The following is a 13,078-nucleotide window of genomic DNA, read 5'->3' on the forward strand; positions in this document are numbered from 1 at the left end:
CACACACACACACACTGAGTGAAAAAATAAATAAAATGGAATTGAAAAATAAATTCAAGAGCTATGAACAGTAATGTCTCTACTTAAACATACAGAAGTCAAAATAGATAATTCTCTGTAAAACACTTCTCTGACAGAGGTCAGAACCGTTTAATACTCATGAGTAAATAACCATTTAACCAGATCCTTAGGATTAAACAAATGGTTCTACACAGGTAAAGAAAAGAGTATTTCAAACACCTGACACTGGCCTGAAATATCTTATTACCATTTTAAAATGGTAACTTGAAAATGCTCACAAACCAGTCTAAGGCAGATTTGAATACTTTTTTAGCATTCTTTTGTTTCTTTCCAGTGACCTGGGAGTGTTTGCTATGTACTTAGGAATGTGTCTGAGCTTTAACACCAGGGCAACCTGAGGGAGTAGAACAAGGATACGAGAGTCTGGATCTAGCTCTGAGAGGCAGGTGCATTCTCCACCTGGCATGTCCACTTTCCTTCCTCGTCTAAGAATTCTTTGCTTTCATCTTTACAGCTGTCACATTTCTTTCTTTTTTTTTTTTATTTTTTTTTCAGCTGTCACATTTCAAGTGACATTTTTTCAGGGGATGAGCAAAATCTTGTTACACAAAACTTGTGTAAAAAAAAATCCTTCTGATTTGTAAGATATATAAATTCAGGGTCTCAGACAGGGTAAACAGAGACTGTGGTCCCAAGCATTCATCTTTTCTTATTTGAACGGGTTCCTCTTCCTTCCTTCCTGGAATGTGACTTGACATTTTGAATTCCTATTAAATCTCTGGATACACTCAGGGATCTGTAAAAGCTCTGGAGAGAGCAAACAGTCTCCTGTACTTGGCAAAAGAAGAAACGGATGCTTGTGTGGCTTGCAGGCTCAGCCGTTTGAGGATGAGAAACAGTGAACCTGGGTTGCCAGAAAAATCTCAATGTGGAGTTGAAAGGTGCATTTGCACTTGAAAGTAGCCAGCGAAGGAAGCCCCACAGTCAAAAGATTGGGGCTGGGCTCTGTGGCTTTGGGGGTACCCTATGCCCATACTCCTTTCCTGAGGCCACAGGAGCTTTTCTCTACATAGCCAGTGCTTCCGGGGAGGCCCCGCTTCAGTGTCAGGGGTGGACTCTGATTAGTTTATGCCAACTAACATGGTAAGAAGTTGGCGCTACTAATGAGTTCACCCCGTGGAAGACTGGGGTGAACAGTCAGGTCTGTAAGTAAAGGCATGCCAGAGCTTTGCTGTGACTTCTGCCAAGACTCTTGTCCCACACAGAAGCTACTGAGAGAGCTCAAGAGGGCAGAATCCAGAGAAAGGAGTGGGAATCAAACTGGCCCCCAGGCATGTTTCACTTCTGCACTTTGGTTAATGAACCAATAATCTCTATTGTTTAAACTGGGCTGAGGTAAATTTCCTTATGTACAAGGTTTCCAACTACCATGTGGTATTCAAGATGACTGATGTGCGTAGCACCTATCTGTAGGGTAGCTGAGGGAGCATCATTGTTTTTGAGAGTTCTTGTTTCAAAGGAGACGGCCCTTTACAGAGTTGTGCGCCAAACTTCCGGTCTCTTAACATTTTCTCAAAAGCGCTACAAAGAACATTCAACAACACGGCAGGCACCCATAAAAGGAAGAAGCCAGGTGTCAAATGCAGCATATTTTAATTTGTTTCAAATAAAGCAATATATGTTTATATATATATTTATATATATTTCAGAAAAACACCAGATGTTAAATTCTACAAAAGCACATGTGTCCTCAGCAGATCACGTTTGTCTGATCAGGAATTTCTTGTTTCAACGTTAACTCTCTAAAGACAACCAATGGACCGACATCACAGCTACGACATAGGTTGCTCACGGAGCCTCTGATCTTCAGCCACATCGCGATTTTCCTAACAACAAGTAAATACTGCCTGGCTAAAATGATGCAAAGTCTTGATGAGGAGAAGCAACAACAGATCAAGCAAAGCCATGGGAATTATGAAGCAAGCTAGAGCAGAGTATAGGAACTGGTAAAAATGATCGCGAGAGAATGACACAAACATACAGGATTTGTATATTCTGATTGACTCTCTTTTGGCAGCGAATTGGGTCAGCACCTTGGGCAGGGAACCAAAACCAGGCAAAACCTGCTCTTTTCTTTTCCAGCTCAGGCCACCAACGTCACAGCTGGGACTGAGAGAACGGTGGCCTCTGTGGAAACTTCTATTCTTGTGGGACAAAGATTGCACTGTGAAACCCTACCGACATTACCCCGGAATGGCCTGGCCTCTGAGTTGTCTGCAACATGCTGCCTTCGACGGGCCTTTTCAGAATGTGTTGGGGCCTCTGGGACCTTTGTCCCCAACGAGGCTTCTTGGTTTTTGGCACCACCTTTGTTTTTGGGACGGAAGCCATTGTGCGGCTGTCTTCTGTGTTCATGTCGGTTGTTGCTCTTCGCCATGGGATCAGCCTCATTACCACCACCCTGTGACTTGGCTGGACCATTTAGCCTATTGTGATACTGGGGATTAAATCTTCGTCTTTGGCTAGAAGGTCCATTCTGCTAAAAAGAGAGATAAGGTTAAGTGTCTGGAGTCAACAAACAACACAAGATACCAGTAGGCATCAGGAAAGTCTACCCACCATATCATAGATAAAGTTATTCGAACCACAGTAGAAAAAGACAACATGCAAATAGGCCAAGTTGATATAAATCTTAATCTCGAATCACAGTCTTGTAAATGGAAGTGAAAGAAAATTACTAATCTTCAAAAAGAAGAGGAGGAAGGAAAGGAGGAAGAGAAGGAAAAGGAAGAAGAAGAAGGAAGAGGAGGAGTAGGAATAGAAGGAGGAGGAGGAAGAGGAGAAGGAGGAGGAGGAGGAGGAAGGGGAGGAGGAGGAGGAGGAGGAGGAGGAGGAGGAGGAGGAGGCGGCGGCGGCGGCTTAGCTATCAGAAAGTAGGCCAAAAATCCCAAAACAAAATAAAGCCCCTGTAAGTGTATGCTTAAACCCTGTATGCTTAAAATGTAATAAAATGACACATTCTCAGGGCAGGACATATATAGGTCTCTACCATGGAAGGCTCTAACTTGAATATTCTGTATAGTCTATGTTTAAATTCTAATCTCATATATGAACGAAGAAGTAAAATTCTGCCTGTGACTTTTTTTTTCCTCCAAAACAAGTTTCCTATTTCATTTCAAAACAACCAGAAATATTACTTCAGAAAAATTCAGAGATGAGGTGTTCCTGGCAGACCTCAGAGAAAGCAGAGTTAATGTGTTATGTTCACAGAGGTAATTTTTCTACAACATTTTGTAATTTAAAGGCAATTGACTCAAAGCCTCAACCCGACCAGCAATTCCTTTAACGAGTCAGCAGCCAAAGACACAAAAAGATGGGTAGAAAGGCAACAACAGGCCAGAGCTACCTGTCTCTGTATAACCAAAAGACTCCCAGAGTCCCTGATGTCAACAGCCAGCCATGAGTGGTTACCGAGGGCTGCTCTCAGGAAGTACGTCACCACACACTGGCTCATATATCACCCGTCAACGCTTAGTCACGTCACTGTGTAGGTGTGGACCATTAGTTTACATGAAGTGTACATGTAGAAAATGATGGAACACCCTACTTTATTTGCTCTCTCACAAGCACATGATTGATACACGAAGGCATCTTTTCAAAATCAAACCTCTTAGCCCTAAAACATTCAACACGGTGAGTTATAAAGCGGCAAGGTTTTTAATCTGTACACAATGACTATGATGCAGGCTTAGGATATACTAGTACCCAATAATCCAGGGTCTAGTAAAAGTATCAATGCAGGGCCACATACCACTGTCTGAATGCTTCTCTTCCTCTGCTGGGCCCCACACCCAGAGTGGGCCTTGCACTCATGAAGGGGGGCACTCTCACCTATACCTAAGCTTACCCTAGTCTCATCTCTTTTGGATATCTGGGTGTGCACATCAGCAACGTGTTCTTCCCTCAAGACAGTGGACTGAAGAAAATACTTCAAACAGTCCTCGAGGGTGGGCTTGGGAACCTGTGAGAGCAGAATTCTAGGACCTCAAAACCTGGAGAGTGCTGACCCTGGGTGGGTGACCCCTTGGTCTCACTGACCCCTCAAACTGCAGAAAAGATAACGATGTGAGACTCCTACCAGTTACCCTAAAGCACAGGGCCCTTCTTGCCTGGTCCTCACCGCTCTGTTTAGATACATTAGCGGTCACCTCCATGCTACAGTCATTGAACTGGAAAGGACTCCACATGACAGCAATGGATTCGGCTTTCTTCGTTTTCAGAGAAACCGCGGCTTTCAAAGGGAAACGCCTGGGTTAGATTTTAGACTTATTTTCATCACGGTGTTTGGCAACAAGCATGGAGGCAAACTCAGCGGAGACTCATTTAGGCAGTGCTCCCCGTCAGACTGCTCTCTGAAAGCGCAAGAAATCATTTAGGCCAGAGTCAGCAGTGGGAACTCCTAAAAGGCCGAGACAAGGAGAACAGTGGCATTGCTAGCCAGCCAGTGGTTTGGAATACTGAACAAGAAAGTCGCAAAGACCATGAGTGCTATCTCGGCAGTGCTTGCAACTACACCGTGTCGCCAAATCCACTTCCTGCTCATGCTCTACCCACCGGCTACTGTGTCCCTCTCAAAGATACAACAGAGAAAGAGAAGGAGGGGCTGCAAAGTTATATTTTCAGAGGTCATGGAAGACAGGAATGAAGAAAGTAACTTTGAAATGTGTGTGCTTTACTGAAATTCTATGAAAAGGGAAGTTGTACTAACCTCAATTGATCTGTTACCGACTCACCTAACCTAAGTAGGATTTTGTTTTTTTAAACATTGTAAATAACAAATACCAATCACCAGTTTTCCTTTCACTAATAGTTTCAGTGGTTTGCTTCTGCATCTTGTTCCTACATCTGTCCAGGACCTGGAGATGCTGGCAGGAAGAGCATGAAAGGATAAGGCCAGGCAGGGCTCCTGGAGGCAGGGAGGGCCCAGGCAGGGCCATCACTCAGTGGCTGGTGTTTTATTCTCTTCCTCTGGAAATGGATGGTGGTTTTCTTCCTGGTACCGTGCAGCAGTTGCGGAGGCCCTGGAGGCAACGCTTCGAGGCCCTCCCTGAGTGGCTTACCTGCTTGTGAGTGGGCATGGCCTGGTGGCAAGTGTCGGCAGTGGGAAGACCGCTCACCATTTTCTGGCTGGCCGCTTTCCCCTCAGAGGGCTTGTTGTGGCCGGATGATTTCCGGGTAAAGTTCCCTTGTTTCCCGGAAGCTACTGCATGGGTGTTCAGCAGAGGCAGCAGGGAGCTGCAGGGGGTTCTTGAGGAATAGTTGTTCTTTGGATGTGTGACTGCAAGAAGGAAGGGGTGGTGTTAAGGACTGGGCCAAGAGCACTGCAGAGCCACTAGAGAGTGCCAGAGGAGGAAGAAATTGGCAGGAGCTCCATACAATCACTAAGGGTTACTCTTTAAGATGTAGTCTGAAAGGACACCATGGTGCTCAGAGACCACCACATTCCTCCCTTGAGAATCTCTACACAGTGACAGCAGTGACTCATCCACAATGAGAGGCCCTTGCAGGAACCAGGAATCTTTAAATCTGAGCGACTTAAAGATTATTCTTTAGGTCAAGAACAACCGCTGATAGGAAGATAATGACATTGTGATATTCCCTCTCTGCTCCCTCCACAAATCACTTTTGCCTCTTAGCTTCCCCATTACTCAGCCATTTCCACTGCCCTTATCAGCTTCTCTAGTATTCAGGGCCGCCGATGCTTAAAGATGGAAAGGCTGACAGAGCCTTGTGTTCTGAGAGCATGGGAACCGGTAGATGTTATGGGTTAAGAGTTTCGCTGCATCCGGGTGGTGGTGGTGGCAGCACATGCCTTTAACCCCAGCATTTGGGAGGCAGATGCAGGGGAATCTCTGTGAGTCTGAGGCCAGCCTGGTCTGCAGAGTGAGTTCCAGAACAGCCAGGACTACACAGAGAAACCCTGTCTTAAAAAACAAAACTAAACAAAGCAAAGCAAAGCAAAACAAAACAACAAACAACAAAACCAAAATCCAAACTAAACCAACAAGAAAAGAATTTTGCTGCTCTGGGTCATGAGTATCCCTGACCCCAGGGCAGGCCTGGCAGTCCCACACTCAGTCTGAACTCCACTAGGGCTACCTGAACTAGTCTTTAACTGCAGGTCTGCCCCAGTCCCAGCCCTGTGTGCACGGCAGGCTGATGAGGCAGCTCACTGTCAGGCGAACATTCAGGTCAGGCAGGTCTGTTCAATGCTTATTATTGCCAGTCCTGTTGTTTTTGAAAGTGGCAGTTTCAGGCAGGGTGATTTCTATGTGATTATGCTGAATTGAGGCTAGAGGGAATCAATTCCAGGATAAAGCCGTGACTTCTCTCTCACAGCTCACCAGGATTCGAGTGCCAGGCTGGACAAGGAAGAACCTCTTCTGAATTTTAAAACTGTCACCAATTTTTAAAAGCAATTTTCTCGTTTCCCTTTGTTGGATCAGACTTAATCCCAGGGTTTGGCAAGAGGATTAGGAATGGCTAGTGGGGCTCACAGGATGTTAGGAGTGGAAAGGACAGGGATGTATCTCCAGCCCCTTCATTTTGCAGGTAAGGTGTGACAAATGATTCCGGGCTGTCCAAACACAGCCAGGGGATTTCAGCAGCTCTCACGCTCAACAGATTCAGTCGCACGGTGCTATTATTTCCTACTTCCACTTCTGGATCAGTAGCTATAGCAATGCGCCCTGCACGAGGCAGCTTTGTGGGGATTACTGTCACAAACACTTGAGGCCGGCTGTCTTTACATGGGCGCTCGGGATTCGGTAAGGAGCGATGTCTTTCACTAGATGGCACCTGGAGGATAGCGAGTGAAGCGCCCCTCCCCCTCTCCACCTGAGCTGGGTGACAGGGATTCACTCAGGATTACAGTCTCACTTCTCACTGGATTAAAGCAGAACCTAGGATGGGCAGGATTCTTTCCAAATGTCAACCAAACTGCGGGTTTGGAGATGGGGCAAAAGCTGGGGGTGAAGACGTGCCAGTACAGAGGTTCTGCCTTAAGGGAGGAAACCTAGGAAGAGAAAGCCAAGGAGGAAGGAGGAAGTCCTCAGCATTGTTTTCTGGCGCGCAGCCGGAAGGCCTTTAAAGGCTACAATCTGAGGGCTAGTCACATCATTTGTATCTAAACAAATGATCAGCTAAACATGCCGACACAGAAAAGTGTCTACCACCTACTGTGACAAGAATAAATTGTACTCCGACACCCGTGTGGCATGTCATAGGTGGACAAAATGAGTATGAAAGCATAAAGGTGACCCAGAAGTATTGTCACATGCTGGTCAATACAATTCTGTAACTTGTAGATGAGGTTTACATAATTTTTTTTTTTTTTTTTTTAAATTTAGAGGAGGGAAAAAGAACATCTCAATGTAGAAAAGCAAGTGCAGTGGAATCTGGGTTTTCTGCTGACTAGGTGGTTAAGGGCGGTTGCTGGTCCTTCTCTGTGACTGTCCGCAGAGCCACGCTGGCGCTCCTCACTCATCTCTACCTCCCCTCGTGTGTGGGCTGGAGTACAGGAAAGAGCAGCAGCCAATTTTGCTGCACATTAGCCACTCCAATTAAGGCTTAATAGGGAACAAGACTAAGCTAATGGCTGACTCGAAGTCTTTCATTATCTTGGGCTTTACTCAGCAGAGAACCCAGGCTAGGCAGGGCGGGAGTGAGGGGGGGCGAGGCGTGGGGGTCAGGGCATCCAGAGCGCTCAGGCAGGATGGGCCCTGGAAAGCAGGAGCCGATTGTGCCCCCAACTGCCAGCAAGACTCTCACAGAACAGGGAACAGTGTCTCAGCAGTGCTACCGGACTAGCTTAGGAAGGGTTTGTGAGAGGCAAAAAGCAGTTCACCGGCTCCAGCTCCGGCTCCGTTCCTCCTAATAAATCCAGAGGATTTACTGATGGGCAGTGGCATTTGAAGAATCTAAGTTCAAATCTTGACATTTCTAGTGACTTGTGTCATGACCTTAGATCATTAAACCTCTTCAGACTTCAGTTTAGCCATGCCTGGGGACCGCATACCTGACATTTCTGCTGTCAACTCCAAACAGTACCGAGCTCACTCACACAGAATTATTTAGCAAGCATGCAAAAACTCACTTTCTCCGCAGATCATGATTTGGGCTTTCAGCTGTTCGATGTCACAGGAGAAGCGGGCAGCCTTCCCCAGCTCTTCATCATATTTGCGCTCGCTGACAAAGTGCTGGAGGGAAGAGAAGTGGAGTCAGTCCCAAACCACAGCAGCGCTGCCCACGCACCCTCTTACTCTGATCCTCCCGTGCCCACAGACGGCCGACTGGAGGGGGGCATTGGAGCTCAGTCATTCTGAGGTGCCACTAAGCGGGCCTCCGTTCTGCCCTCTGTGACCGTGGCCACGTTCTTCTTGTGGCAATAAGGGGAGTCCAGACTTTCCCCATGCGGCTTAGACAGATGCATGATGAACAAACCGTCCGGGCTTCATTAGTCAACCTTTTAGCACCCTGCACTAGAGCAGTGTTTCAAGCTGCATTGCAGCAGGCGATGCAGAGTTTGGCCAAGGGCCTGGTATGGTATTAACTGTCAAAAGAAAATGTGACATCTTCCCAGGACAGTCATCTCTATTTTAGTAAGAAACCAAGAAGACTAAAAAGTCTTCTGTGTCTAGAAAACATTATCTCCATGATGAAATTTCAAGTGCTCCTAAAGGGAGTGGAAAAGATTCGTTTTCAATTCATTTACATTCAATCTGAAATGAAGAACTCACTGTGTGGACGGCACAGTAGGAAATACAGAAATAACCTTGACTTAAACCCTCCTAGAGTTTCAGGGAGTTTACCACATGGCAAGGCAAAAAGATCCCATTAAATTCAAGGATGAATGTGGTTGGTGCTTTGGAAATAGAGAGATGGAAGAAATGATCTCTCACTGAGTATCACGTGAAAAGAGTTCTGTAGGAGAGAACATGGGGGCTGGGATGTTTAAAAAAGTAAGCCAGATGCTGACCAAATCCTTAAGAAGCAATCTCACTTTCACCTGATCACATTATCACGAAGTCAGTATTTTTATTACCTCTATTTTACAGATGGGGGATCTGGGCTCAAAGAACCTAAGACAATATGCAATTTATCCAAGCCAGGGATGTTGAAAATTTTGGAGCTACAAACTGTCTCACTCCAAAGCCTGTGCTACAGACCATGTAATGAAAAGTGGGATTCTGATAGGCAGAAATGAAACTTGGGAGAAAGTTGATGTGGACTGACAAGGAAGCCGCGCCCCTACGCCCCCCCCCCCCCCCCCCGATGTTCTAACAAGCTGGGCTTGGCAGAGGAAAACGGGCCCTTCAGTGGGTACTGAGTCCTGTTGTGTACTGTGTTCTGAAGCGGGGACGGGTCATGCTGAGGGAGGCCGGGTCTCTTTGGGGAGTTTAACTCTGGATTAGGGGTTGGGAGGCACAAAGACTCGTGAGGAAACCTTGCAATTGACTGGGTAGGAAGAAACAAAGGCCAGAAAGAAGGTGGGAGAGAAACACACCTCCAGGGCTCTCCACAAACCCTGAGCTCCCCCCCCCCATACCTAACGAGGGTGGAGGGGATCACACATCACATGGCATTCCTGCTGCTGCCAATCAGCTTTATACTGTTACGGGCAGACTCTGTCCCAAAGCCAGTGGCAGCGATGTCTTGAAACCCTCTATGTTTCTCGAAGCCAGGGAGAAGAGAGGTGCACTCGTGGGCACACACGCTGTGTTTAATAGTTGGGTGGAAGAGGAGAGGCAAATTAACTTTCCCTTCCTTCTTCGTTATAAACACCCTTTGCCTTCCTGGTGGCCACTTCTGTGGCAACTTCTCCCGCTGTTATTTAGAAGATCCGGTCTGAGTGGGTCTATAAATCAAGATATCACGTCCCCCTTTCTTGGCCAAATAAAGGGTGCTTCTCAGAGAGAGCAGCCAGAGCCCCTCTTCTCGGCAGCTTGAGTCACAGTGTGAGTGGATGAACGCACAAGGGCTAATGACTCTGGGAGGGCCCTCAGTGCCACGGTACCCTGATTAGAGAATTTGGGGATTATGATGTTTTCCTGTATTGCCCAAACCACACTGGTTCCCACCTCACTGTGGACCCAGGTCTTCACACACAGCCAGCTTTGGTGACTCACACACAAATACTGCTTCTGATTAGCCAGGATCAGTTCACATTCCTCGAAGGGGAAGAAATCTAATAAGCACGTATTTGTGGGTAGTATCTTAACAACAGCAAGAAAGTGAATTAAACTGGAAAAAATATAAAGGATGATTTATACCCTTCACTGCTAGGATATATATGTGTATATATATACACACACACATGAGTGTGTGTTTGTAAGCACAGGCATAAACTATACACAGTAAAAATGACATCCCAGGTAACTTATGTTTAAATATACAATAATAGGTTAGTCTTGAATGACTCAGCCCCCTCCTTTTTAATAATTTATCCCTTCAAACCACACTCAAATAGAAGCGAGTGATGAAGTGTTTCTGCCCCCTTCTGTAGTCTATCGATACAAAGCAAACACGATGGAACCAGCTCCGTGGCTCAGTGTTCAGTTGGGGTTGCACAGAACTGACCTTAATCTCTGCTCTGAGTTCGGCCAGCTGCATCTCTGCCATCTGACTGGCTAGATCAGTCAGTCTCTTCAGCTCTTCCGCTTTCTTCTGACGGGCAGTCAGGATCTCCACTGTCAAATGAGAAGGAATGAGGGGTCAGGGGCAGAGGTCTGAACATAGCAAACGGCTGGGTTTCTCAGAGTCAGTTCATCCCCGGCAGGTAGGTCACTTTGCAGGACTGGGAGGCAGGTCTTCAAGGCAGGTCGGCTCTTCACGTTAATTAGCAACAACCACATCCCTGTGTTCTTATCTGCCTCCCCCCGAACAGAACTCGGTTTCCTGAGGCACTGCACACCTGCACTGCCTTCGTTCCCTCTCTACACTGGCACCTGAATTTGCTTTCTTAATTTGGAGTCTTCCATGTGTTGTTCAGAACTAACTCTGAAAAAAAAAATTACAAAGAAAAAAAAATTACAAAGATAGAAGTCCATCTATCTTTGGCAACAGCCATCCTCGACTCTCTAAATTTAACACACACAGACCGGTGAGGAGGTCAGTGGTAGAGCAGTTATGTAGCAAACAAAAGGCCTCGAGTTTAATCCCCAGTATGGAATATTTTAACACAAGTCTCTTGGGGTAACTAGCTGTGATATTGTTGGACTATGACATACAAGATTTACTCTATCAGCTTTTTATGAGCTGAAAAATGCTTCTGCATTTGATGCTCTGCAGATATATATTTCCATTTTGCAAACAGAGAGAGGTTCCAGACCAGAGTATCTTGTATCTTGGTTCTAAGTGTCCCTGATAGAAAAATTTCAAGGGCAAGAGAGGCTGCTTTGAACTGGATTTGTGTGTGTTCTTTAGCATCGGTCCCTGTAGAGAGGACATTGGGAAATTCCCTGGGACCTTACTTTCTTATCTCTGTCAGAAGAACTCAAGTTTCAGGTAGACACAGAGGCCCAGGTTAACCGGTGCTTGTTTCCCAAGAGTATGGAACACAATAGCAACAAATAAGTCTGAGCTCTCAGTACACAGGCTTGTGGCTCTCTAATTCATCATATATGTGCTTCCTTCATTCCTTCCTCTGGGCCAAACATGTTGAGCCCTAAGAGAAATCAGCCCATGTAATCTAACACACATGTTGAACTGTTTTCTATCCTGGCTGCACAAGGGCAAACTGCTCTATCAGACCACAGTCACTGACACAGAACCAAAATACAGATCGTCGTGCTTTTGATATTTTGAAGTATGATTTCATTGTGTCGGTCAGCTCAGCTAGCTTCAAATGTAAGATGTTTGTGCCTCAGTGTTCCACTGCTGGGATTTCAAGCCTGTGTCACCACACAGGGCCAAGAAATAGGATTTCTGGTTCAAAGAGGTCTTAACAGATACGACATCAAAGAAGTCACTTCAAAAACCAAAGCAAGCGAGGGAATAAAACCAAAAAAGTTGCAGAGATGTGCACAAGCAGTCAAGGGTTAAGATTCCTTGCACGCTGAAGCCCTTCTTCAGACAGGCAGGTGCTTTCTGTTTATGTCACTATCAATGTTGAGATGTCAATACAATAACCTTCAGTGGAAGGCCTGATCACCTGCCCAATTACAGTAATCATCCTCCAGTTACTTACCTCACTCTCCTGCCTGGCAGATGGCTGGGCAGACTGACCTATATCTCCTGTCCTTCAGAATTCAGAAAATCTACTGAAAAACATGTCTGGATAGCGTGAGTGAGGGATTCACACCTGAACGCTGACAGTGTCATAGGGAATGGAGCCTTAGGACACCCAGTTGCACCAGAGATCACAGAATAGCAGCCCTGCTATTATTTCTGGCCAGAGAACGTATGTTTGTCTCCCCTCCCCGTTACCTTTACAACCTGAGTGTCTGCATTTAGAAAGCAGGAAATTCCATTTGAAGGTGGGCCAGTGAGCCACCCCCGCATGCCCCTCTGACAGTGTTAATGTCACTCAATTACATACATTTACAGTCCTTCGTAGGACTAGAATAAGATGGACTCAAAGATGGGATTCTTTGTGTCCACGGTACCCATGGGGAACGCGCAGGAGGAGCGTGGGTGCTGAATGAAGGCTTTACTGACTGGGTGAGCCGATCCGTTCATTGAAAGGATATCAAAATAAGGACTGAAATTCCTGTCCCACTTAGGACTATGTAGGTCTAGGGCTGGAAGGCTCCCTCAGTTGGTGAAGCGTAGACTGTGCAAGCATGAGGATCTGAATTCAGATCCCTAGGCTCCATGTTAAAAGCCGGGCAAGCCTGTGCTTGTCCGTAACCTCAGGGCGAGGAGTCAGGAGAGGAGCAGGAAGACCCTGGGGTGGGGTCCCTGGGCAGTCAGTCTAGCTAGTCAGTGACCCCTAGGTTCAAAGAAGAGAACACACACACACACACACACACACACACACACACACACACACACACAC

General features: G+C 46.3%; 1 protein-coding gene across 13 annotated transcripts in view; it reads right to left on the minus strand.

Moving 5' to 3' along the window:
• Window positions 1-1,657: 1,657 nt before the first annotated feature.
• Window positions 1,658-13,078, minus strand: part of Spats2l (spermatogenesis associated serine rich 2 like) — a 165,848-nt gene continuing 154,427 nt past the window's right edge. For 9 of the 13 annotated variants that reach the window (XM_055616711.1, XM_055616709.1, XM_055616710.1 and 6 more), the window contains 4 exons: window positions 10,660-10,769; window positions 8,177-8,279; window positions 5,142-5,359; window positions 1,658-2,560 (listed from right to left, as the gene is read on the minus strand). In XM_055616711.1, coding sequence (XP_055472686.1) covers window positions 2,165-2,560; window positions 5,142-5,359; window positions 8,177-8,279; window positions 10,660-10,769 — 827 coding nt within the window. In that variant the 3' untranslated portion in view covers window positions 1,658-2,164. The remainder of the gene's footprint in view (window positions 2,561-5,141; window positions 5,360-8,176; window positions 8,280-10,659; window positions 10,770-13,078) is intronic. The other 4 variants (XM_055616708.1, XM_055616700.1, XM_055616706.1 and 1 more) reach the window with 3 other exon arrangements.

This window comes from Psammomys obesus, unplaced genomic scaffold (genome assembly GCF_907164565.1).
Source record: "Psammomys obesus unplaced genomic scaffold, mPsaObe1.curated_primary_1811, whole genome shotgun sequence".
NCBI lineage: Eukaryota > Metazoa > Chordata > Mammalia > Rodentia > Muridae > Psammomys > Psammomys obesus.